Below are 24,266 nucleotides of genomic sequence, written 5' to 3' on the forward strand. Positions count from 1 at the left end.
AATGTACCACAGGATAACATTATTTTACAAATAGTTTTTATTAAATCAGTATTTACAGGCAGTTTTGTGTTCTCACTCCCAGCTCAACTAGCCCTGTTCCTCTCCCGTCCTTCCAGCTAGATTTGCAGAAAAATCTCGCCAGTATTCAGGATTTCCCTTAAATGTATTCATAGTTTGTCACTCAACTACTTGACACATGGGGCCACGTTCAGCAAGCGTCAAACAGGAAGAAAAAACTATGGCGGCGGAGGCACTACCTGAATTCAACCGTTACAAGATATTAATTCTCTATTGAAAAAATCTAAAAGATGTGTACTAACTGAATATGGCTATATGTGGAGATCTCTTCCTTGCTATGACATCAAAAGGTGAAGAACTATGAACACCTATAGGGCAACAATGTTACTGGACACCCCAGGTACTTAACAGATTCATGTCTATTCCACATTTAGCAGGTCTACACATTCCATTAAGGGCTTAGGGTCAAACTGGTGAGGGAACAAGCTACTTAAACCGCCTGATACAAGACTTGGGGAGACTGGCATTCATATTCCTAATCCTTTCATACCAAACATGCATTCACTGGGACATCCGGACACGGTCTTAAGTGACATTTCAGTTTTGCTGCAAACACACTCCGAATAGCATTATCCTTGATTCTAGATTAGGTGCTAATGTAACCGGTCTCGTATTGCTCTGCGTTGCGTTTCAAATTCCGATTCGACCCGTTAAGGGATTGCCCTGAGTGGGAGTTGAACCCCGGTCTCAACCCCTGTCTTCCGCACCGGGGCCGACATCACAAACCGCTGCGCCAAGAAAGGATATCCCCCCTAAGCGCTCAGTTTGGATGCCTCTGGGGAGTGAGTTTACTTGCAGTACCGCTTAACATCCACAGCCACCGAACTACTTGTACCACGTGACTGGATAGACTGCGGTACCTCCATTACACTCACCCCCCTAAACTCACTCCACCCAGGGCATCCGGGTCTATAGGCACCACTGTAACCGGTCTCGTATTGCTCTGCGTTGTGTTTCAAATTCCGATTCGACCCCTGTTAAGGGATTGCCCTGAGTGGGAGTTGAACCCCGGTCTCCCGCACCGGGGCCGACATCACAAACCGCTGCGCCAAAGAAAGGATATCCCCCCCTAAGCACTCAGTTTGGATGCCTCTGGGGAGTGAGTTTACTTGCAGTACCGCTTAACATCCACAGCCACCGAACTACTTGTACCACGTGACTGTGGATAGACTGCGGTACCTCCGTTACACTAACATGGACCTTTTATGACTGATACGGGCTGTTCTTGCAGTCAGACCCTCGGGGAGGGGGGGTGTAAAATACAATCTTCGTACATTTTCATTCATTCAGTCGCTCACTTGCACCTGAGTTCCTATGTATGTCAGCGAAGGACAAATGAATAAACGAGCGCACGGCTGACAGTAGACATGTGGGAGGGGCCTAAACGAGCGCACGGCTGACAGTAGACATGATGTGGGAGGGGCCTGTGAGGTACAGCAGTTAATTCCCCATCCGACCCTTCCTTTTATAGTTCCCGCCAGCACCGACCTCAACGAACTGACTTTTTGAAATGGGGCGTTTTCTTTTTAAGTTCACTGCTCTCGCTAGTCACATGAAAAGGCAGAAAAGCTGCTTAAAAAAATGGACTGATATCCACAATCTCCTTTCATTTGTCCTCCTTTTTAAAATAATTTTAAAACGATGAGTCTTGAGGAAGATGCTGGAAAAGCTTTATAAAAAAAAGTTTAAATAAAGTAAACGGAACTTCAGCTTCCACACTCCACCATCACCCTCAATTTAAAATAAATGGCAATGTACATAATTATTAACAAGATGCAAGAAAAGAAAAAAAAATTAGACATTTGACAAATAAAAAAAACAAAGCGGGGGGAGAGGCTTGTGTAGGAAGGGTGGGTATCTCGTATATTATTGCTGGGGGGGGGAGCTGGTACAACACGTGCCAGTTTGTCTCATTTCACTAAACGCCCCCCACACCACCACCACTCCTCCTCCTCATCATCAGCCTTTCCTTCACTCTTAAAAATAAGTCTTCCATGCAGTAGAAGTGGACATGGCTGATGTCCAGAGGAGTCGACAGCTCTCCTGCGAGTGACGGACCGGGTCTCCCCACCCCATCAGGGACTGAGGAGGAGAGGGAGACGACTCTCTGGGCTTTGTGTGGGTGGGGTGGGGTGGTCTGGGGGCTGGTTCTCTTAAAGGGATCATCACGGTGAGTCCAGAAGACGTCCTTTAATCACAGTGTCAAACTGATTTGGGGTGGGAAGAGAAGAGCGTGTCCCCCTCCAGCGGTGACCCCCTCCCCTCCCGATCCCACACGTATTACTAGTGGAGACCAGGAGAGGGGGGACGTATGTGGGCAGTCTTCGCGACCCGTCCCATACCACGGAGCCGAAGGACATAGTTTTAGAAACTGGGACGGCGCCTTCGCTCGGAGGCCGGCCATTTGATATTCAGCACGCCTCCTCTTAGTCTCTCTCCTCCCCATGGCTAGGTGGCCCTGGCCGCTCCTCCCCATGGCTAGGTGGCCCTGGCCGCTTATCTGTGCTGGCGGAAGCCTTGGGTACCGTCTGGGCCCGCTGGCTGACGGACAGCCTGATTGTTTGATCTGGTCTCCTCTGAAGGCGGGTTGGAGTTGGTGCGTCCTGGTCTACTAGAAACAAAGAGAAAACAGACATTCAGGAGAGTTGTCACAATGTGGAACACAACATTCATTCTCCCATTAGTTGGGCTGAACTCAGGAGACTTTACACATTGTGGAACACAGCCTTCATTATCATAGGTTGAGGTGAATTCAGGGCCCTAATCAAAGATTAGATTAAAATGCATCATCATGCAGCACAAGTACAGTACAACTTGTTGACCCACGATGGCGGTGTGTGCACAACACGAGGCTCTGCGCCTCTCCAGTTTTTGAAAATTAGCAGTAATATACCTACTTGTTTTAAGTCTGCTCACCCAGAACAGTCTCGCTTTCATATCGTACACCCGACAATATCTTTTGGACGTTGGATTACAACGCTATTGACGATCTTCAGCTCTCCAACGAGATCGCTCAGACACCGGGGAATATCATCACAGCGTGGCCGGCTTATATTTGCACTCCGTTTGGATGCCAAACTTTTGTTATACTGTACTAGTGCTGTATGACAACAATCAATTTGAATCGAATCCAACGAGTGAAAATGTAACAGTAAAGTGCAATATATACAATGTACAGGTGATTAAACTGGATATAAAATATATAAATGAGTATAGTAAAAATCAGATGCATGTACAGTGTTCTAGTATTAATATTATTATGTACAGTGATACAGGTGTTAAAACACTGTTAAGCCATACTGGCCAGCGGTAAAACTAGTAAGAGTAGTTAAGCGATATGTACGATATAGATATATATCTGTTACATGGGTTATATGCAGGTATGTAAATCGCTATATAAAAATATCTGGATAAATATACGTACACTACCGTTCAAAAGTTTGGAGTCACCCAGACAATTTCGTGTTTTCCATGAAAACTCAACTTTTATTTATCAAATGAGTTGCAAAATGAATAGAAAATATAGTCAAGACATTGACAAGGTTAGAAATAATGATTTTTATTTTGAAATAATAATTTTGTCCTTCAAACTTTGCTTTCGTTAAAGAATGCTCCCTTTGCATCAATTACAGCAATGCAGACCTTTGGCATTCTAGCTGTTAATTTGTTGAGGGAATCTGAAGAAATGTCACCCCACGCATCCTGAAGCACCTCCCACAAGTTGGATTGTCTTGAAGTGCCTTCTTGCGTACCATACGGTCAAGCTGCTCCCACAACAGCTCCATTACAGACAAAATACCAGCTGCCTGCTTCTTCCCTAAATAGTTCTTGCATAATTTGGAGGTGTGCTTTGGGTCATTGTCCTGTTGTAGGAGGAAATTGGCTCCAACCAAGCACTGTCCACAGGGTATGGCATGGTGTTGCAAAATTGAGTGATAGCCTTCCTTATTAAACTACCACTTTACCAGCACCAAAGCAGCCCCAGACCATCATGCTTGAGAGATGGTGTCAGGCACTCTTCCAGCATCTTTTCACTTGTTCTGCGTCTCACAAATGTTCTTCTGTGTGATCCAAACACCTCAAACTTCGATTTGTCTGTCCATAACACTTTTCCAATCTTCCTCTGTCCAATGTCTGTTATTTTGCCCATATTATTTTGCCCATATTACCGGTAATCTTTTCCTTTTATTGGCCAGTCTCAGATATGGCTTTTTCTTTGCCACTCTGCCTAGAAGGCCAGCATCCCAGAGTCGCCTCTTCACTGTAGACGTTGACACTGGCGTTTTGCGGGTACCATTTAATGAAGCTGCCAGTTCAGGACCGTCAGTGAGTCATCTATTTCTAGAGTTGTTCCGATACCAGTATCGGAAATGCCGCCGATACTGCCTAAAATGCTGGTATCGGTATCGGCGAGTACGCCGAAAGGCTAGCCTCCGATACCATATGACGTAATTTATCAACAACACTGCGGTCTGCTGAGTGAGCATTATAAAACAAACGTGTTTTTAATCGACGGGAATTAAAGTGTCAATGCTGTTTGTCATTTTAACAGCAGATACTTTCTTAAGTGCCATCGTCCCGAGAGAGGGGTGTTGACGGGGCGCTCTGATGGGTTTGCTTGCTGGTGTTATTTAGCATTATCTGAAGCGCTAACTGAAAGCTAGTTTTAGCTTTAACGTTACCTTGGCTAAAGTTGGGGCTATTCATAATCCAGCAATAATGGCTGCAGACCTGCAAGCAAAGTACAGCAAGTTGGCACAGGAGTATTCCAAGGTAAATCACTTTTTCATCAGTAACGTTACATTGTTTGTATTTCCATCTAACGTTAGCTAACGCTAACCTAGCTCACGCTAATGTGGCTAACTGATCGACCTCTCGCACACAATTAATGACATGTTGCGGACAGCCATATCGGTGACAATGTTTAGCCTTTAGTGCCAAATGATGAGTCTGAGGCGGAGTCTCAAAAGAGAATGTTGAATATTTATTGTGCATTAAAAATCACAACAGATCCTCTGCTAGGAGCTAACTGAACCGGAGCCTTCTGGATAGGAGGAAGTGCGCAACGACGTATAACGTCCGTGCGGAATCAATGTCCCAACAACCATTCCGTGGGTGAACTCATTGAGATAGTTGTCAATTAACACTTTAATCGCCATGGGTTAAATTCATAATTTACCATCCCTCGCCAGCTCTATTTGTCTATGGAGAAGTTCCCCTTCTTTGCAGGGCTATAACTTTTTAAATTCTATTGCTAAATTGCCATTATTATGGCCCATTCAATGTCCTATATGTATTGTTCAGGGTGTAGCAACGTTAAACTTTTTCATTCACATATTCATACTAAAATATGGTCTAAAGTATAAGTATGTTTTTATCGTTTTCTGCAGCTTTCTTCAGAACGTGATTTATAGCCCTAAATGCATTATATTGATGATCAAATACAGTTTGGTAGGAATCTGTGAGAGATAAAAAGTTTCAACTGGACGTGGTTCTAGAAGTTTCTACGCATCATCTGATGATGACCGGATGGGCGGGGGATCGTTTATAATTCCGTGGGCAGCGTTAGATGATTCATCCAGAGTGGGTCATATGTTCATCAGATCAGTTATTATAGAAGACGTTAGAAAATAACGCTGAATCTTACCGTGGCTTCATCTCGCCGCTGGCAGATGAGCGTGGAACAGATTTTTTTCTATTATGGGATGTAGAAATGCCAGATCCATTTCCAGGTTGTATAATAGTATATACGTCTAAATAACGTTGTTTATTGAGTTAGGGCGGGGGAGCTCCCGTAGCTCACCGCATATCTCGGCGCTATTTCTGCGTCGGGGAAAACCGTGCTCGTCACGGATCTGGGGGACACGAGTTCGATTCCCGGACCCGCCGTCATTTTCTCAGAATGTCTTCCCCTGCTCTACATCCCATTTCAACCCGTTTCTGTCGGTCATGCTTAACCAGAAAAAGCGATAAACGCTAAAAAATAAAGTTAAAAAAAAAAAATAAAAAGTTAGGGCGAGCAATCTATTATCCAGTGTTTTAAGATGGAGTCGCGGGAGCTATATGGAGTGAGCACTTCCGGTTCAAAGGGTGATTTCCGGTTGGCGATCTGCAGATCGGCCACCAGATGGCGCTCTTGAACCGCTAGAGAGTTGAGAGGAGATCAGCAGTGTCTCAGGGCTCCGGAAAGGAAATATGATTTCGATGACAGATTTTTGAAATATTGACATCAAAGACGAGTTACGGCGTCTTCGGCAGAATGAGCATGGCTCGGAATGACGTGAAAACTCGTTTGCGGCGATCATAGTGTTACTAATACTAATCTATACAATCACCTGTTGTTGAATAAATACCATTACTTTAGTTATTACTAAAAAACAGTATATATAAAACAGTAGCTGTATAAAAAAATTTTTTTAAAGTTTTATAATTTTATAATATATTTTTTATTTTTTTTATTTTTTTATGTATGCACTGGTATCGGATCAGTATCGGTATCGGCCGATACCCAAAGCTTAGGTATCGGAATCGGATCGGGAAGGAAAAAATGGTATCGGAACATCTCTATCTATTTCTCAAACTAGAAACTAGAGGTGGACGGTATGGTCTAAAATGTATATCACGGTATAATTTGAAGCATAGACGGTAACGGTATATATCACGTATCATCGTTTTTGATAAAAAAAAAAAAATTATATAATTTTATTTTTTATAAAATATATATATTATATATTTAGACTTGTACTTGTATTATCTGCGAGACATCGCCACCACGCAACAAGCTCCACTGTCTGTGTGTACTCTAGTAGCCTCCAGCTACGGCCAGGATTCTCCGGAGCTGCACCTGGACCTATACTCGAGTAGCCTCGAGCAGAGCTACGGCCAGGATTCTCCGGCGCTGCACCTGGACCCTATTGGTATAACGTTACTTAACTGTGCTCAGCAAGCCCTCAGCTCGAATACGCATCGAATCAGTGTTATAAGACATTGATATCAGGAGCTATCTGTAGCTACTGCTAGCCGGATATATAACGTTAATACAACGCCTCAGTGAATTATTTAGTTCAATGGGACATTTCGTTTTGAACGGTGAACTAACTTGCGCTAACGTGAGCTAACAGGTAGCATACACGTCTCTACTAGACTTTGTGGAGCGTTTGTTGATGTCAGGAGCTATCGGTAGCTGGCCGACTAGATACCGTTCGGTTAGACAATGCCTCATCATGTATTAAACTAAAAGTGAATAGTTGACTGGGTCATTTTGTAACGGTAGCTAAGCTAACGTTAGCTCAGGGAGACGCCGCCGTCCTCCCATGTCCCGTCCCACTAGACCCGTGTTTACATGCGTGCGGTAGGGGCTGGCACGCCCACTGCGCGAAGCCTCCTAAATAACTTTTTCCAGTTCGCACATATCTATTAGTATTGTATATTATATAGTATAGTATAGTATAGTATATTATATGGTAACTCAGAACATTGTACATATGTCTATACCGAACACTGTGACCTCATTTTCTTCTTCTAAACTTCATGCTATACTATGTTATTTGATACTATCTTGTCTAGCACAGTCTCTGGAGCGTAACAGTAAGAAGCATTTTGTATGAAAGTATTCTGTACTTCTGTATGACAACTATTAAAGAAACTTGAACTTGAAACTATTATCTATGACTAATTCTATCTATTTTTAGGGGCAAATGAGAGTGAAATAGTCGCGCTGTGGTTACATGACGTCATTGCTATTTTAGAGCTGCTCTACCGGTTACACGGTATAGTCAAAATCCATACCGTAGAGCAAATTCATACCGTATACCGTTTATACCGTCCACCCCTACTAGAAACTCTAATGTACTTGTCTTCTTGCTCAGTTGTGCACTGGGGCCTGCCACTTCTCTTTCTACTCTGATTAGAGCCTGTTTGTGCTGTTCTCTGAAGGGAGTAGTATACACTGTTGTAGGAAATGTTCAGTTTATTGGCAATTTCTCACATGGAATAGTAGGGATGGGTACCGAATTCGGTACTTTTGAGGCACCGAACCGAAACACGTCGGTACTACAGAGTATCGAATCAAGTGAGAAACCGGAGAAGGAGAGAAAAAAAATAAAATAAAATTTGTTTTACTTTTTTCTTTTCATGTCGACGTTCACACGCACAATATATGCTTACCTAGGATTTGACTTGATTCAACAACAAAGCAGTCGGAGCAAAACTGTCAAAATTGTAGTTATTTGAAGTTTGGATTCTTTTTTTACGACTGAGGTAGGTAAATAAAATTTCTTGAGACTAAAGTACCGAAAAAAGGTACCGTTGGGTACCGGTATCGATTCACAGGTACCGGTACCGGTTCAAATGTGAAAGGTACCCATCCCTATGGAATAGCCTTATTTTCGAAGAACAAGAATAGACTGTCGAGTTTCATATGAAAGTTATTTTTCTGGCCATTTTGAGAGTATAATAATACAGAATCACATCTTAGAAGAGTAACTTGTGGTGTTCCACAGGGTTCTGTATTGGGACCCAAGTTAATTTTTACAGTATCGAATATTTAGAAAATAGTTACGTTTGCTGATGATACTAATTTACTTTGTTCAGGGGAGGACATAAAATAATTATTGAAAACAGTAGAAAGGGAATTGATAAAATTAAACAAATGGTTTGATAGGAATAAGTTGTCTCATAATGAAAACAAAACTACATTTGTGGTATTTGGTGGTGTTCCTACATACTGTGAAATTAAACTGAATTTAAATGGATCCGAAATTGAAAGTACATGAAACAAAATTCTTATGTGTGATTATAGATCACAAACTCTGTTGGAAGCCACATATACAATATGTCAAAGGTAAATTAGCCAAATCTGTTGGCATTCTGTATAAAACAAGGGAGCTGTTAAATCAGAAATGTTTGCAATATATATTGTATTTTTCACTTGTTGTGCCATACATGTCATTGTGTTGAGGTCTGGGGGAATGTTTATAAAACAAATATAGATCCTATTATTAAACTACAGAAAAGAGCTATTAGAATAATAAACAAGGCTAGTTACCTTGAATCGACAAAACTATTATTCATAAAAGTGTAGATATGGTGTACATAAAAACCTTGGAAATAATTTTTCATGCTAAGAGTAAAAGCCTACCAGTTTATATTCAATGTCTTTTTCAACCAAGAGAAGGAAAGTATAATTTAAGAGGGTTGTGTATTCTTAAAACATGTAAAAAGGTAAGAACTAATGTAAAAGCTAGATGTGTTTCAATTTTGAGTTAAATTATGGAATAGCCTTAGTGACGGGTTGAAGTTGTGTACTTCTCAGGGGAGATTTTAAAAAGCCTTAACCCTTTGGGTGCCGTTAACGTAGAACTACGTTTCTGTCGCCCGACAGTTGAGTGCCGGAAACGTAGACCTACGTTTTTCTCACAGTATTTCTTTTATTCGCTATTGCCATTCATAATTCAGCGGGGCACCTTGTGCATGCTGTACTGAATGTGTCTGAGCTGGCAGACGGTCTTATACCGCCCTCGGCCGCTATTGCACTCCATTAGAAACAATGTAGTTTCTTTTCTCTACCGAGCTGCTGCATGGGGGTGGGTCCTAAACACTCCGGCAAAACACGCGCTTGTAGGGATGGCTTGGACAACTGACCCCACCCGCCCGTTCATGTGCAATGCCCAATAACGTCGGAGACAGGATCGCTGTGGATAACTGGAATGGCGATCAGATAATTGGATTATATCCAATCTTGCGTTGATCAGATTTTTTTTTCTCCCGCGATTGAAGCTGTCCGTGTGTGGCTGTTTGGGTGCAGGAGGGGGGGGGGGGCGCGCTCCAGGGCCCATTTCATGTATGCACGAGGAGACAATGATAATCTAGCGGTGATTTCATGGCTTTCATTTTTCGATAATCAGGCGAAAAATGACAGCGTGATAACTGGATTCCACAAAAACGCTATTTTCGCGTCTTTTTCCTGGAATTACTCAGAAGCACCCAAACTATATTCATATTAAAAACGGTATAAAACGGAAATGTACGGATGAAAAAATAATCAGTTTTTTGCACATTGACCAGAAGCAACTCACTGACAAACGACGGTGTTATTAGATCCATAGCTATAATATAAAATATAGGTTTAGCTCTACAAACAAGGTGAGCGTTTACATGGGGTTAATGGACGGCAAGGCCAGATGCACTTCCCGGAAGGGTTGTGGCACCCAATGTGTTAAAGGATAAAATAATTCAGGAGTACAGTTGAGTAAAACATCAAACATTTGTTTTTTTCCTTTAAAAAAAGAATTGCAGCATATTTTAAGTTTTTCTTTCTTATATTAAAATATATTTAGTTTAGTATTTGTAAAGGATAGGCAAAAATAAGCATGTGCTTCAGCCTATTCCTTTTTTTCCGGTCGTTGATTTTGGATTTTGTGTGAGCTTGCCTTGAATATGTACATTTGTGATTTTCTATTTATTTATTTTGCAAGTCCACACGGGTTTGATTTGTCTGTAAACAAGGCCGTAAAATAAACTTCATTCATACATAATCGAACCCACAAATGGGATGCTCCAGATACTCAACTAGCTCAAAGGAAGGCCAGTTTTATAGCTTCTCTAACCAGCAAACCCGTTTTCAGCTGTGCTAACGTAATTGCACAAGGTTTTTCTAATCATCCATGCACCGGTAAAGGTAGGGTTGCACGGTATACCGGTATTAGTATAGTACCGCGGTACTAGAGTGTTCGAAATGATACTATACTGCATTTGGAAAAAAAAATTTATTCTTTATTTTTTTTATTCATTTATGCATGCAAATGCCTTCCTATTGGAGCACAGCGCTGCCGTCAGTGGTGACGTTGCGCTAGTTTACCGGAAGCAACCTTCTGGAACGAAGAACAACAAATTAGTCACGAGAGCTAGCATAGCTCGTCCAACGAATGTTGGCATCAATGGCATGACTACAGTACTGATAGGAGCTACTGTAGCACGTAACGTTAGTTATCACAACCATCGGCAATCGCAGTGAGGATCTTTATTGATTAACGTTAGCTAGCTAGCTTTAACTAGAATTATAGTTCGCTAGCTATATAAGCTAACGTTAGCCGAGTTTATTCTATGCAAAATGTGCTAGCTAGCTAACGTTAATCAATAAAGATCCTCACTGCGATTAGTTAGTTATCATAATCGCAGTGAGGATCTTTATTGATTAACGTTAATCAATAAAGATCCTCACTGCGATTGCCGATGGTTATGATAACTAACTAATCGCAGTGAGGATCTTTATTGATTAACGTTAGCTAGCTAGCTTTAACTAGAATTATAGTTTGCTAGCTATATAAGCTAACGTTAGCCGAGTTTATTCTATGCAAAATGTGCTAGCTAACTAACGTTAATCAATAAAGATCCTCACTGCAATTAGTTAGTTATCATAACCATCGGCAATCGCAGTGAGGATCTTTATTGATTAACGTTAATCAATAAAGATTCATTCATATTGGTATAGTATCGAAACAAAAATGTTGGTATCGTGACAACCCTAGGTAAAGGTTTGCTTGCATTCGGCTTGCGTTTATTTAGAATGTAAAATTATATATAAGCTTTACCTTAATTTCTTTTAAGATGTGATTTATTATATCCCGGAAATGAACAGGATATTGTGGATTTTCCCTGACTGCTGTCGCCACTGGACACCACAACTGGAATAATTTCTATTCTAATCTTTTCAAATTTGCTGTCAATATTCATGACCCCCAGGGGAAGAATCCTATTGATTTCGGGGACCCCATGTCCCCATGACCTTTCTTCTAGGCGCCACCATCAGGCCACACTTTAAATTTAAACAGTCAAATTACAGTTAAATGAACAGTCAGTCAAATTATACCCAGATGAGCAGGTACTCATGGTGGTGCCATTCTCACAAAACTAAAAACAAAATAACTCAACAGCTTTTATGGACCCCAGGAAGAATAGTTGTCACTAGGGCTGTCTTAAATACTTCGAAGCTTCGTTCGATGGCACGAGCTTCGAACATAAAATAAATCGAAGTATAAAATTATTTAAAAAATGTTTGCCTCAAATCTTGCGCCTCCATTCCAATGAAACGAAAGTAAGCGGCGCCTTCCTGCCTCCATTCCAATTAAACGAAAGTAAGCGGCGCCTCGACTCCACCTCTACAACAAGCACGTGGAGATTATCTGTGTTGAAAACAACAAGGACATGTGCAGCAGACATGTCGACGAAGAAGTCATCAGACGTGTGGTTACACTTTAACGGCGACGCCACACAAATCATTAATAAGGCTATGCCTATGCTGCTATAATTCACTGTCGATTAAAACATGTTTGTTTTATAATGCTCACTCTCAGCAGGAGGATACCGCACGTGTTGATAAATTACATCATATGGTATCGGAGCATAGAATTTACGTGTAGTCGTCGATACCGACACCAGCATTTTAGGCTGTATCGGAGGCATTTCCGATACTGGTATCGGTACAACTCTAATATCTATATTAACACATTCGGGACGGGCCACATATTTATCCGTGTTTCGAGTCCATGCGTTGTGGACAGAGGCACGGACATATCCGTGGGAAGTTGTTATTGCTTTTATTCCATTTTAATAACCTATTCAAGGTCGCCGAGCGGCACTGCAGATTTACCCTACTCTATGAATTCGACAAGGTGCAATACCGGCCAGATCCTCTTAGGGGCGCTATCGCGCTACTGCAGTGTGCCCTGTGGCCAGGGACCGAAACTAAAGCCCGCCGCCCGCCAGGGGCGGTCTGTTTTTACCTTTGGCGCATGACGTGTAGTTCATAAGCAGGCCCCTAAAAATATTTGTATGCTAACGGTAAAAATCAATTACGCGCACGCTGTGCGAATACAGATTATAGCCTCTCTCGTCTTTTTTTTCCTCCGCTGCGAGATCGTTAAAAAACTACAAGTCCCACATTGCACTCAAGCCAACGGTCCAATCACAGTAGAGTGAAGTGACTGGTTTCATGGGAAATAAAGCAAATGACCAATCGGAAGCTCTCATTTTTCTTGTTTACTTCCTGAAACTCCGCGATCAGGGCTCTCGTTTTCCGAGACACCAACTTATTATAGTCTCTCTTACCAATAGCAATAGATTTTAGAACACCTAGATTTATCGATAGCAATAGTAATATAACGTTAATGCAACAAAACGAATGCCTTGCTTTGTTAATCATAACGTTGATGCAGTAGCGTATGTCGGTGTGTTGGCTGTAACGGACATGACAATAACATAACGTGTACACATTAAAATTGCGATAATCTATTCTAACATTTTCAAATCGATGCAGTTGAATTTCCCCCTTAGGATCGATGCATTGTTACACCCCTACACCAAAGTCACTGGCCCACTGTGTATCTGTGTGTATAATAACTTGGCTAGCGTTATCAACAGCAGAGGTGGGCAATGGGTCCAGCTGCAGCACCGGAGTGCAAGCGATGTGATGTAATTGGCAGACTCGACTGTCAATCAATGGTCTACCTCAGGGGTTCCCAAACTTTTCAGGCCGGGGCCCAGAAAATAAGGCGTCAGAGAGCCGCGGCCCAATGCACATCGTCTGGCTTTTTTTTTTTTTTTTTTTTGTCATGTGACCGATTTTTTAAGCCAAATATCACTTCAATCCTATTAAGTTAGTTCAAGTTAGTTATTCATTTATATGTGCTATTTATGAGAGGGCTAACTTGTTGCAAAATAATAATGATAATAATAATAGCCTCATTAAAATACTATTGTTGCTTCGGTTGTTTTCAGCGTTTTATGTGCATAATCTGTTATTTAGTTTGAAATGTTCGTTGAAATAAGTAGATTTTTAGTTTTTGTTTATTTATTAAGTTAATATAAAACCATATAGTCACATTTTAGAATACTATAGAATAGAATTTTAGAATACAACTAGAAACACTGTCCTGGCCTGCTTCTAAGTTCAGTGGCCTGACAAAAAAAATTAAAATAAAAAAATAAAAAATAAAAAAATAAATAAAAAAACTGTTTTTTTAAATCATCTCGCGGCCCATCCGTGGCTGCTCGCGGCCCACCTTTGGGTCGCGACCCCGACTTTGGGAACCACTGGTCTACCTGACACGCAAACTCAAACAATGTTTCTGTACTGGAGGTGTGATTGATTGATTGATTGAAAACTTTATTAACAGATTGCAGAATGGGTACAATACAGTACAGCTCAATACACACAATTGTTAAGGGGATGCAGACCAGAGAAAGACTTTCGTCTTGTTTACATCAGGGTCCCCCATTTCAATTAATCAGGAAAGTGTACAGTAGGAAAGTGTACAGTATTTCAATAGGCAACCCTGAAAGGATTATTTTTCTAGAAGAGCAACACAGCCAAAACAGACAGTGGAGCTGTTTGCAGATAGCAAGCATTTTGACTTATTGTGTGGTGGCGATGTCTCGCAGATAATACAACTACAAGTATGATTATATAATATATATTTTATTTAAAAAAAAATATAAAATATATATATATATATTTTTAATCAAAAAAAATTTGGCAGGTAAGAAATATGCTTGGCGGGTAGACTCTTCCCATCTACCCGCCACTGGCCGGTGAGTCAAAAAGTTAATTTCGCTCCCTGCCTGTGGCTGAACGGATCAGTATTTTTTTTTTTCCAATGGAGATTTCAGTAGCAGGATTCTGGATGTGCAGCATGTAGCTTGGATTATGTTTCGGATCGCAGATTTCACCATGCAATAAGGGGATTTATCATCAGCCAATCTACCAGATGGCGATCGATAACGGGGAAATGCTCGGGGGATCAGCCCGGACCACGGTAAGATCGTTTTCACGTAAATTACAGCCCGATCGGCATTGTTTTGATAGCCATCCAGGCGATCGGCCTATGTGGCTAGTTAGACGAACACGGTTATTGGTAATCAATAATAAACGACGTCCCCCGCCCCCCCCCCTTCCATGCATACATGCTTTGGGATAATCCCGATCATATGCAGTTTGAGTTATTTCTGTAGCATCTGTAAAACGGAAATGCCATTGGATATAACGTTAGCAGCCATTAGCCCTTTATCTAGCCTTCCAGAAAATACACTAGTCCCAAATCCCGTATAACGCTTATATTCACGGCGCTATAAAATGAGAACCTATTGATGTTTTTTTTCTTTCTTTAAGGCGAGACACTACAGGTGAATAGGGTAAAACATTTAACTAATAGATATCACAATGAAACTTCCCCAGTTGATTACTTATATTAAGACAAGACTTTTTTGTATTACAAGTTTTCTGAAATTGTATGTTTAAATATGCAAATGAGGCATTATCTACTTAAATATGCAATCATTTGCATATAATTCCAGGACAGAAATCTGAACATTGGATAAAGCCATTTTCTAAATTATAGTTTCATTTTGTTGACATATTAGAGCCAAAGGTTATTACAGAGGGGATTTTGGATATCTCTTTTTAGCACTCCATAAATCAGAAAATACTCCATTCAGTCCATTTTTATGGTAAAATTCCATATTTCGCCATGTTTTTAGGAATAAAATGTGATATAAATCAGGGTATGAATGCGATATCAACAAACCCTTCTGTAAATACCTTCAGAACATAGATATGAATAGAACTGGAAGGTTTGGTGTATGTGAGTGCTACTGAAGTGGAGATTTCTGGCTCAGAGTATGAGGAAAAACTCTTAAAACTCATTTTTGGGAAAACGCCTTCAAAGTTCTGTATTGTAAAATGCCACTTTTTTTTTAAACAGATATTTACAAACACAATACCTAATCAAACCATTAGTAATAGACAACCTAAACACATGCCTGATAACTGAATAATAATAATGATGTTATTGAACTGAACAGAACTACACACAGGCTACAAACAGTGTAGTACAGTGTAGTACCCCCTAATAGGCAAAACATATTTGAATAGATATCACTATGAAACTTTCCCAGTTTGTTATGTACATATAAACTAAGAAAAAATATATCCAGTTATGTACATATAAACTAAGAAAAAATATATTGCAAGTTTTCTGAATTTTATGTTTATATATGCAAATGAGGCACTTCCTCATTAAATATGTGCACATTTATGGATGCAATAAGGCAAAATGAAGTAAAATAAACGACTAAATGTGTGTTATTGACGTTTTATTGTCACTAGTTGCATAGAAGACATGTTTAGGAAGCAAAATATAACAAAATCAACAGGTGAATCTAAATTCACCTGGGGTGTCTCGCCTTAAGCCATTTTGAAGGGACGGTTTATGGACTCAATTGACAATGAGAATGGACAGATAGCAATACTATAAAGTATAGATTTAGCTGTACAAAAAGCCCCACGTTTGTTTACATTCCCCGGTCCTCTTGACATTAATTAGACTCAGCCCAATGGCCCTGAATGTGTTAAAGCTATGGAGACAATACTATGGCTCATTTGACATCAGCTATCCATCGTTCAACATGTGAAAAAGAATAACAAATTTTCATGTATACGTTTGCGTGTTATACCGTGGTGAATATTGTATAGTTTCAGTGATCCTGGCTAATTCCTGAAAACGGCGCTATGGAGCAATACGTGACTTGCTAAAAGCGCTGGCGTTGCTCGCCTGGACACGCTATTATTTCCAATTCCGTTTTTTGATGCTTTGATCATCTCAGAATCATATCGATATCATGGTTGGATCAAAGTAGGATTGATGTTATATAGTCCTTACCTTTACTAGGAGGTATCCCAAAAGAAATATTCCAATTGTCTGATTGTGATTTCCAGTATTGGTGTCCATCGTGTCCCAACATAATCCGGCACAACACATGCATCGAGGGGCATTGGACGCGTTTCAATGTGATCAGGTGAACCGCTAGACTTGCCTGACCCAAAATACTGCACCCGGAGGGAATTAAATGTAACACCCGGTGTCAAAAAAGGTTTCAAAGGGTGGTCGATACTGCCACCTAGCAGGATGCGGCCGGTATTACACTCTAGCAATCTCAATGATTTCCTATGGTAACCCCGAGGTATGTGTGCCTGAAATGAATAAAAAAAATCGAATAAAAGAAATAACGATGAAAACCCGACTATACTCGGGTATGGCGCTCAACCGCTGGTGAGATAACCCGACTATCCTCGGGTCTGGCCAATGAGTTAAGATCCAAATTCAAATGTTTCATGAGTAATTATTTTTATTTGCTATGGGATCATGTTATGTTAATTAAAGCAGAGGGACTGGACAACAGAGTGACATTCACAGGTGTGCAGACTTGAGCATGCGAGGTAAAACATGCACTGGAGCCCGAAAAGGAGCCACGCCCACAGGAAGCAGAGATGGAGGGTGTGAGAAATAATCGTTAGATTAGTCGACTACCAAAATAATCGTTAGTTGCAGCCCTACTTTCCAGTGGTTAGAGATGTGGGCTTTCCAGTGGTAAGATACATGGGCTTTCAGTGTTAGAGATGTGGGCTTTCCAGTGGTTAGAGATGTGGGCTTTCCAGTGGTTAGAGATGTGGGCTTTCCAGTGGTTAGAGATGTGGGCTTTCCAGTGGTTAGAGATGTGGGCTTTCGCCACCTAATGAAAACGCTCGATCCGCGTTACACTGCGCCCTCTCATACATTTTTCAGCAACAAAATAATTCCAGACTTCTATGAAACAACGCGCAATGGCACTGAAGACGAATTGGCAAAAACACAGAGCCTTGCACTCACCATAGATAGCTGGACCTCTCGGGCAACAGAGTTACCTCACTGTGAAGGTCCACTATATGTCAGATTGGGAGATGAAGAGTGCAGTACTCCAAACTCCTCCCATGTATGAAAGTCATACAAACGCTCACTTGGCAGAGAAGTTGACAAATGCAGTGACTGAGTGGAAGTTGGAGAGTCCAAACATGACACTCCCAGTAACCACAGATAACGCAGCAAATATTGTGACATACATACATTTACAATACACGCATCGCGGGCGACATCACCCACCCCTCACAACGCTTCTTCACTCTCCTGCCCTCCGGGAGGAGAATGAGGAGCCTCCGAGCTCAAGTCAAGAGTTTTATTTGTCACGGCATACAAGTATACAGTGAAATGCGGGGGGTCTGCTAAGACTGAAAGACAGCTTCATCCATCAGGCTGTCAGGAAGCGGAACTCTCTCCCAGCTCTCCCCCTTACTCTGCCCCCACAGACTCTGGACTAAGAACCCCCCCCCCCCCCCCCCCCCCCACTGACACACACACACCCCCAGCTCTCCCCCCTCTCTTAGGGCGCGTTCACACCTACCCCGTTTGGTCCACCATGGTCCCTTTAGCTCAATAGTCTGTTTCGTTTGCACAGGTGTGAACACAAACCGAAGTATTTTGAGGACCAAACAACCGAACCATGGTCCTCTATTGAAAAGTTGGGACTCGGTTAGTTTCAAAGTGGATTTGCTGTTGGTGTGAACGTGATCTAACTTTATATAGTACCTAATCTAGAGCAAATGAATGACAGGCGCCTAGTGGCGGCTGGCGCGCGACCCAACTTGACAGCGCCAAGTGACAGCTTACGCGCGGCCCAACTCAAATTAATGACAGGCGCGCGGACAGTCTCTCTTCTCTTCTCTTCTCTTCTCTTCTCTTCTCTTCTCTCTCTCTCTCTCCTCTCTAGACTGGCGCCGTGTGCGGACAGTCTCTCTCTCTCTACTCGACTTGCGCCGCACTCGTAATGGCAGTATCTCTCTTTCATTACGCTGTCGGCAACTGTTTACGCTTGTGAGTGCTATAGTCCAATAGATGAACGACTTGGCGACTGTATGTCCTTTGTTTACAAATTAGATCTGCACCAAAAAGGGTAGTGTGAACGCAGACCAAAATCAAACAATGTATCATTTTCACATTTGGTCCACCAGAAAGTCCGGACTATCCACAGACTTTCAGGTGTGAACACACCCTTACTCTGCCCCCACAGACTCTGGACTAATAACCCCCCCCCAATGACACACACACACCATCACACAGACAATTTACTGAAATTTTATTTTACTGCCATTATTTATTTTACTATGTACCACTGCTCTTAGAAGATTTGCACTAAGTTCTCTTTTACCTCTATTTATTTCACTCATTCATTTCATTTTTAGCTGTTTATATTGTAGTCCTGTTGTATATCGTGTGTGTACATTGTGTCCTATATGTTACTTTGTTTATAGTGTCCTATATGTTACTTTATGTTTATATTGTCGATCTTTTTATATACACACGTGGGAAGGGGGTAACATAATTTCATTTCTGTATGGCTTGCCCATTATGGGAAAATGACAATAAAGTTGACTTTGACTAGAAATTTTTTATTTTGCTAATAAGCTAAATAAAGAAATTATTTGGGAATAAATCAATAGTAGCATTTCTTTCTCCTTACAGAGATGTGCATCGAAACCGACCCAAAAACCAAGGTACATATTGAACCGTGGGCTAAATGTATTGTTGCATCCCTAGTAACTACTATTGGGGATCTGAATAAAATTACCACAAACACAAATTTTAACAATGTGTAAAAGGTCGCCGTTTGGCTGAATTACAACAGCAAGAAGACCTGTGAAGTTTTGATAAATTTCACTACAGGGTGGCACTTTTCCCACACAAAAGTGACCTACTCCATGACATTTCCAATGTGCTGTTACTTTGAGATATTCTAGCTTTCTATTTAATTTTTTTTTTTTTGCAAGTCTAGTTTATTACTACTGTGCTTAATTGTTCTTGTATGTTTGATACACATCCTCTTTGCGACTCTTAGCAGTGGCCATTAGGCTCTCGGTTTTTATTGCTGCATCAGGTCTGTGTTGCAAATTAGATCCTGTGATTTCAGCAGCATTTCATTGATTAAATGAAGAGCATTTAACAGCAGATGTGACACTGTCTGCACCACCATGTCAAAAATCCCAATCAGCTCATGTGGACCCGATAGGTACAAGATTAGTATCATCTAATGTGACTCAGAGGCATTCTAGCAACACCCTGTCACAAAACCCTGGTCAGAGACCCAGATGTGACTTGATTCAACCACTCGTGCTAGACATGCAAACAGCAAAAAGGTTTACAGCAGTAAATGGGGATAAACACCTGTCTGTGTTGGGCTTGTCCTGAGGCGACTCTTCTGGGCTGGCGCTGCCCAGTATTCTCTTCCTGGCCTCTGCGTACTCAGCCTCACGCTGGGCTAGAGATTTGACCTGGGGCGTGGGTCTATTCTGAGACAGGGGGGACCCCAGCGAGCCGTTGCTGGAGGGGCGCTTCAGGATTCGGATCTGGGGCGGAGGTGCAGCCGGCAGAGAGTCGTCCTGAATCACTATGGCAGTCTTTAAGGGCGACCGCACAGAGTTGTTACTGGACACTCTGGAGACATAGGGGACAAGAGGCAGTCAACACAAGACAGGCTGAGTGACAGATGGAGAGAGGCCACATAGAGAAAATACCCACCACATCCTAGAACAGACCAACACAAGAAAACTAGCAACATGAGTAAGAGGGGTGCCTTGTGGCTTTGCCATCCTTACTTTTCTTTCTGGCTGATCCTAAGCTTCTCCTCTAATCTTCTTTCCATTTCCTGTTGAAAAAGAAAATTCCATACATGTAACAGGGCTTTGATTACAACACATCTAACGATCTGAGAGTGTTGTAGCAGGTAGTAAGCAAGGTGGAACCAGTGGATGGAAAACAAACTATTCAATTTCAAGCTATTTATACATCTCTCTGTGGGGCACTTGCCAAGTCATAGCAAAGACGGTGTAATATTGGCTACCAATCTAACGTTAGCTCAAATAGGCAAGGCAAATGTAACGTTAATCAATCACCCTACACGTTGAATTGAGAGTTGTGACTTTAAAACGAACGATATATTGTTAAATGCCTAAAGGTATTTAAGATGGTAATGTGAAATGCAACGCTAGGTAGCTTTAGCAAAGGTTATCAGACTGTCGTCAGAACATAAACTGATAGCTAATAATGGTGGCTAACGTTAGACAGCCTAACATGAGCCTCCTGCTTCAACTTGCTGCAGAAGCCACGTTGTTGGCGTCACTAGTTAACCATGCCCATCGTTGACAAACTAACGTTAATTGCTAACTAACGTTAGTTGCCCAGCTTCACTAACTAGCAGCCAGGTAACTAACGTTAGCTACCTGTTGACAACATACATAATGATGTCCTAACGTGACCATGAAGACAAGCGTCAAGTTAGCTAACGAGCGAGCTAGCTCCAAGCTAATGTTAGCGCCTCGGCAGACTGGTGGCATCTTAGACCTTAGCCTAAATCTGCTTTAACCACCGTTTCTGTCGCTAAACTAGCACCCTTCGACATAAACGACATCTCAAATAACGTTAGCTGGCCAACAGTCAGCTCAGCCTAACTTAGTTCAACATCTAGCATGAGCTAGCTAAGCTATCTCGCCAAGTTTCGTTAGCTTAGCCACCAGCTACATCGTTGGCCTGCTGTGTGGTGGTCGTGACTTTTCACAGCACCGACGTTCACTCCGAAAGGCTCCCCAAAGCCACCATACTAGAGACTCGCATATAGGACACACATATGAATTAAGTTGATGTCTTACCCCACTGTCAGCAGCTTCCTCCCAACTTTCTGCAACCTCTTCATCCATGTTTCATTCTGTTTCAGACACGCCGCGGAGTTCCTCTCTCGTGGGGCTCCGTCAGATCCGCCCCTTGGATCGACCCACCGGCCCCCCGCTGACATCACATTACTGCCTCTATGGTGAACACATTATAAACATTGTATAAATACAGATATACAAGTTCTTGTCAGCCTCGTCTACACATTTGGCTGGGAATTACTGTGGCTATTCACGCAGCATACTTGCATTTTGACTTTCAAATAAATGTATTTGTGTATGCAATAGTGTTATAAACTATTTAATCAACTCCCATAAATTATTATCATTATTATAGCAAGCAATTCTGGGGCCCCCTATGCACATTGTGTGTCTTTGGGCCCTATGCACATTGTGTGTGGTTGGGCCCTCGAGACCAGTGCAAGGAAAGTAAAATCGAAGAGATATGACCAGAGATGGGGGACGAATCGAGACGTGAAACAAACTGATAACAAACTATCATTACACATGGGCAAAACAGAGTTGATTCTCTTCGGTTCAAATAACAAACTCAGCAAGACCGACGGCTTCTCAGTTACAGTGGGTGACAATATTGTCACAAGGAAAGATGAAATTACCTACCTGGGTTCCATCCTAGAGGCTAATCTTTCCTGTGACAAAATGGCATCCAATGTAATAAAAAAAGTCAACCAACAAACTCGATTCTTGTACCGGATCTCCTCTCTGGTAAACAAGAATACCCTGAAGACTCTGGCAGGAGCACTCATTCAAGGGTACTACGATTATGCTTGCACTTCATGGTACCAAAGCACCTCAAAGGCGCTAAAAACAAAATTACAAACATCTCAAAACAAACTGGTCAGACTACTGCTTGACCTTACTCCTAGAACCCACCTCACCCCTACCCACTTTGACAACCTAGGATGGCTTAGAGTAGACGACAGAGTACAGCAACTTGCAATGGGCCTGGTCTACAAGATACACTACACGACCAAGGTACCCATGTACATGTCAAAATACTTCCCAAAGGTCAGTGAATACCACGATCACAACACCAGAGGGAGCTCCACAAATCATGTTAAACCCAGATTCGGCTCAAACAAGGGACTAAACACGTTTCGCAATTATGCCACATCAATGTGGAACGCCCTACCCAAAGCTGTAAAGGAATGTGAATCACTACCCACTTTCAAAACCACTCTCAAAGAACACCTACGGGAGACTGCAATTCGAAACTGGCCCCTGTAAATGTTCTAACCCAACCCCCTCCAATGTACAGTAAATGACCAAGTATGGTTTTGTCAATATTCCAATGTACAGTTTTGCTTGTACAGTTGTACAGTGTCCCCCACCCACCCACCCCTCCTACCCCACCCCCCCCCCCCCCCACCCACCCAACCACCTCCAATGTACAGTCCCCCCCCACCCAACCCCACCCACCTACCCAACCTCCTCCAATGTACAGTTTCTACGTCAAATGTATATACTCTCTTTTCTGGACTATTTTTGTATCACAAACAGTACTGTATTTGCAAATCTGGTATGTCATAAATGTATAGATGTAGCAGTACTGTCTATCTGTATGTCATGTATGTCATATATTTTACATTTACATTTACATTTAGTCATTTAGCTGACGCTTTTATCCAAAGCGACTTACAAGTTCTGTACGACAAGTCATCAGGAAGGGTACAACTCTATCAGCTGAGTAACAATGTTGATCAAAGTGTTGCGTGTTACAGTGTAGGTTAGTTTATTAGGACAAGTGCACGACAGTAAGGTTAGTTAGGGTTAGATATTTTTTTCTTAATTTTTTCAGATAATGGTTGAAGAAGTGCGTCTTTAGTCGACGGCGAAAGATTGGACGGGATTCGGCTGTCCTAACTGGGGTGGGTAGTTCATTCCACCATTGTGGGGCAAGGACTGAGAATAGGCGGCTTCTCTTTGATGACCCTCCCGGAGCTTGGATAGGAGTAGGTCTGAGGCGACCAGAAGATGCAGAGCGTAGGGGTCTTGAGGGTGTGTAGTTAGAGACCATTGACCGGAGGTAGGCGGGAGCGGTTCCCTTTGCTGCACGGTATGCTAGGTCGAGGGGCCTTGAAGCGGATACGTGCAGCAATGGGGAGCCAGTGCAGGTCCCTAAGAAGTGGGGTGACATGGGCAGACTTCGGTAGGTTTGAGATCAGGCGGGCCGCTGCGTTTTGAATGAGTTGAAGAGGCTTGGTGGCAGTGGCCGGGAGGCCAGCGAGCAGTGCGTTGCAGTAGTCGCGGCGGGAGATGACTGTTGATTGGACGAGGAGTTGGGTGGCTTCTTTTGTCAGGAAGGGGCGGATCCTTCTGACGTTGCTCAGGAGGAATCTGCAGGTTCTGGTTGTCACTGCGATGTGAGCAGAGAAGTTCAACTGGTCGTCGAGCACAACACCAAGGTTCTTGGCGGTCGGGGACGCGGTCACAGCTGCATTCTCGACTGTGATGGAAAGGTCTGTCAGGGGGGAGGATTTGGCCGGCAGGTGGAGCAATTCTGTTTTGCTTAGGTTCAGTTTGAGGAGGTTGGTCGTCATCCAGGCGGAGATTTAGGACAGACAGGCCGAGATCCGCTCAG

The 24,266-nt window shown here is 42.2% G+C and overlaps 1 protein-coding gene across 2 annotated transcripts; it reads right to left on the reverse strand.

The window, feature by feature from the left end:
* Positions 1 to 19: 19 nt before the first annotated feature.
* On the reverse strand, positions 20 to 21,777 carry szrd1 (SUZ RNA binding domain containing 1). 2 transcript variants are annotated; one of them, XM_084333681.1, is made up of 4 exons: positions 21,647 to 21,777; positions 20,597 to 20,646; positions 20,166 to 20,435; positions 20 to 2,686 (listed from the first exon to the last, which is right to left on the reverse strand). In XM_084333681.1, exons 1-4 carry the CDS (start codon positions 21,692 to 21,694, stop codon positions 2,575 to 2,577), a joined length of 480 nt encoding a protein of 159 aa, XP_084189807.1. In that variant the 5' UTR covers positions 21,695 to 21,777; the 3' UTR covers positions 20 to 2,574. The 2 variants fall into 2 exon arrangements, with proteins under 2 accessions (XP_084189807.1, XP_084189806.1); XM_084333680.1 differs by having other exon boundaries at positions 20 to 2,689.
* Between the last annotated feature and the right edge of the window lie 2,489 nt (positions 21,778 to 24,266).

The sequence above is a fragment of the Notolepis coatsorum genome (genome assembly GCF_963971535.1).
Source record: "Notolepis coatsorum genome assembly, chromosome: 17".
In the NCBI taxonomy this organism is placed as follows: Eukaryota; Metazoa; Chordata; class Actinopteri; order Aulopiformes; family Paralepididae; genus Notolepis; species Notolepis coatsorum.

What these genes read in the sequence shown, in the direction of transcription:
- szrd1 (XM_084333680.1), bottom strand. Translation starts at nt 21,694, where the DNA reads ATGGATGAAGAGGTTGCAGAAAGTTGGGAGGAAGCTGCTGACAGTGGG. An exon ending in AGGAAGCTGCTGACAGTGGG is followed by an intron (nt 20,647 to 21,646) that starts GTAAGACATCAA and finishes CTTTTTCAACAG; the next exon opens with GAAATGGAAAGAAGATTAGA. An exon ending in GACAAGCCCAACACAGACAG is followed by an intron (nt 2,690 to 20,165) that starts GTGTTTATCCCC and finishes CTTTGTTTCTAG; the next exon opens with TAGACCAGGACGCACCAACT.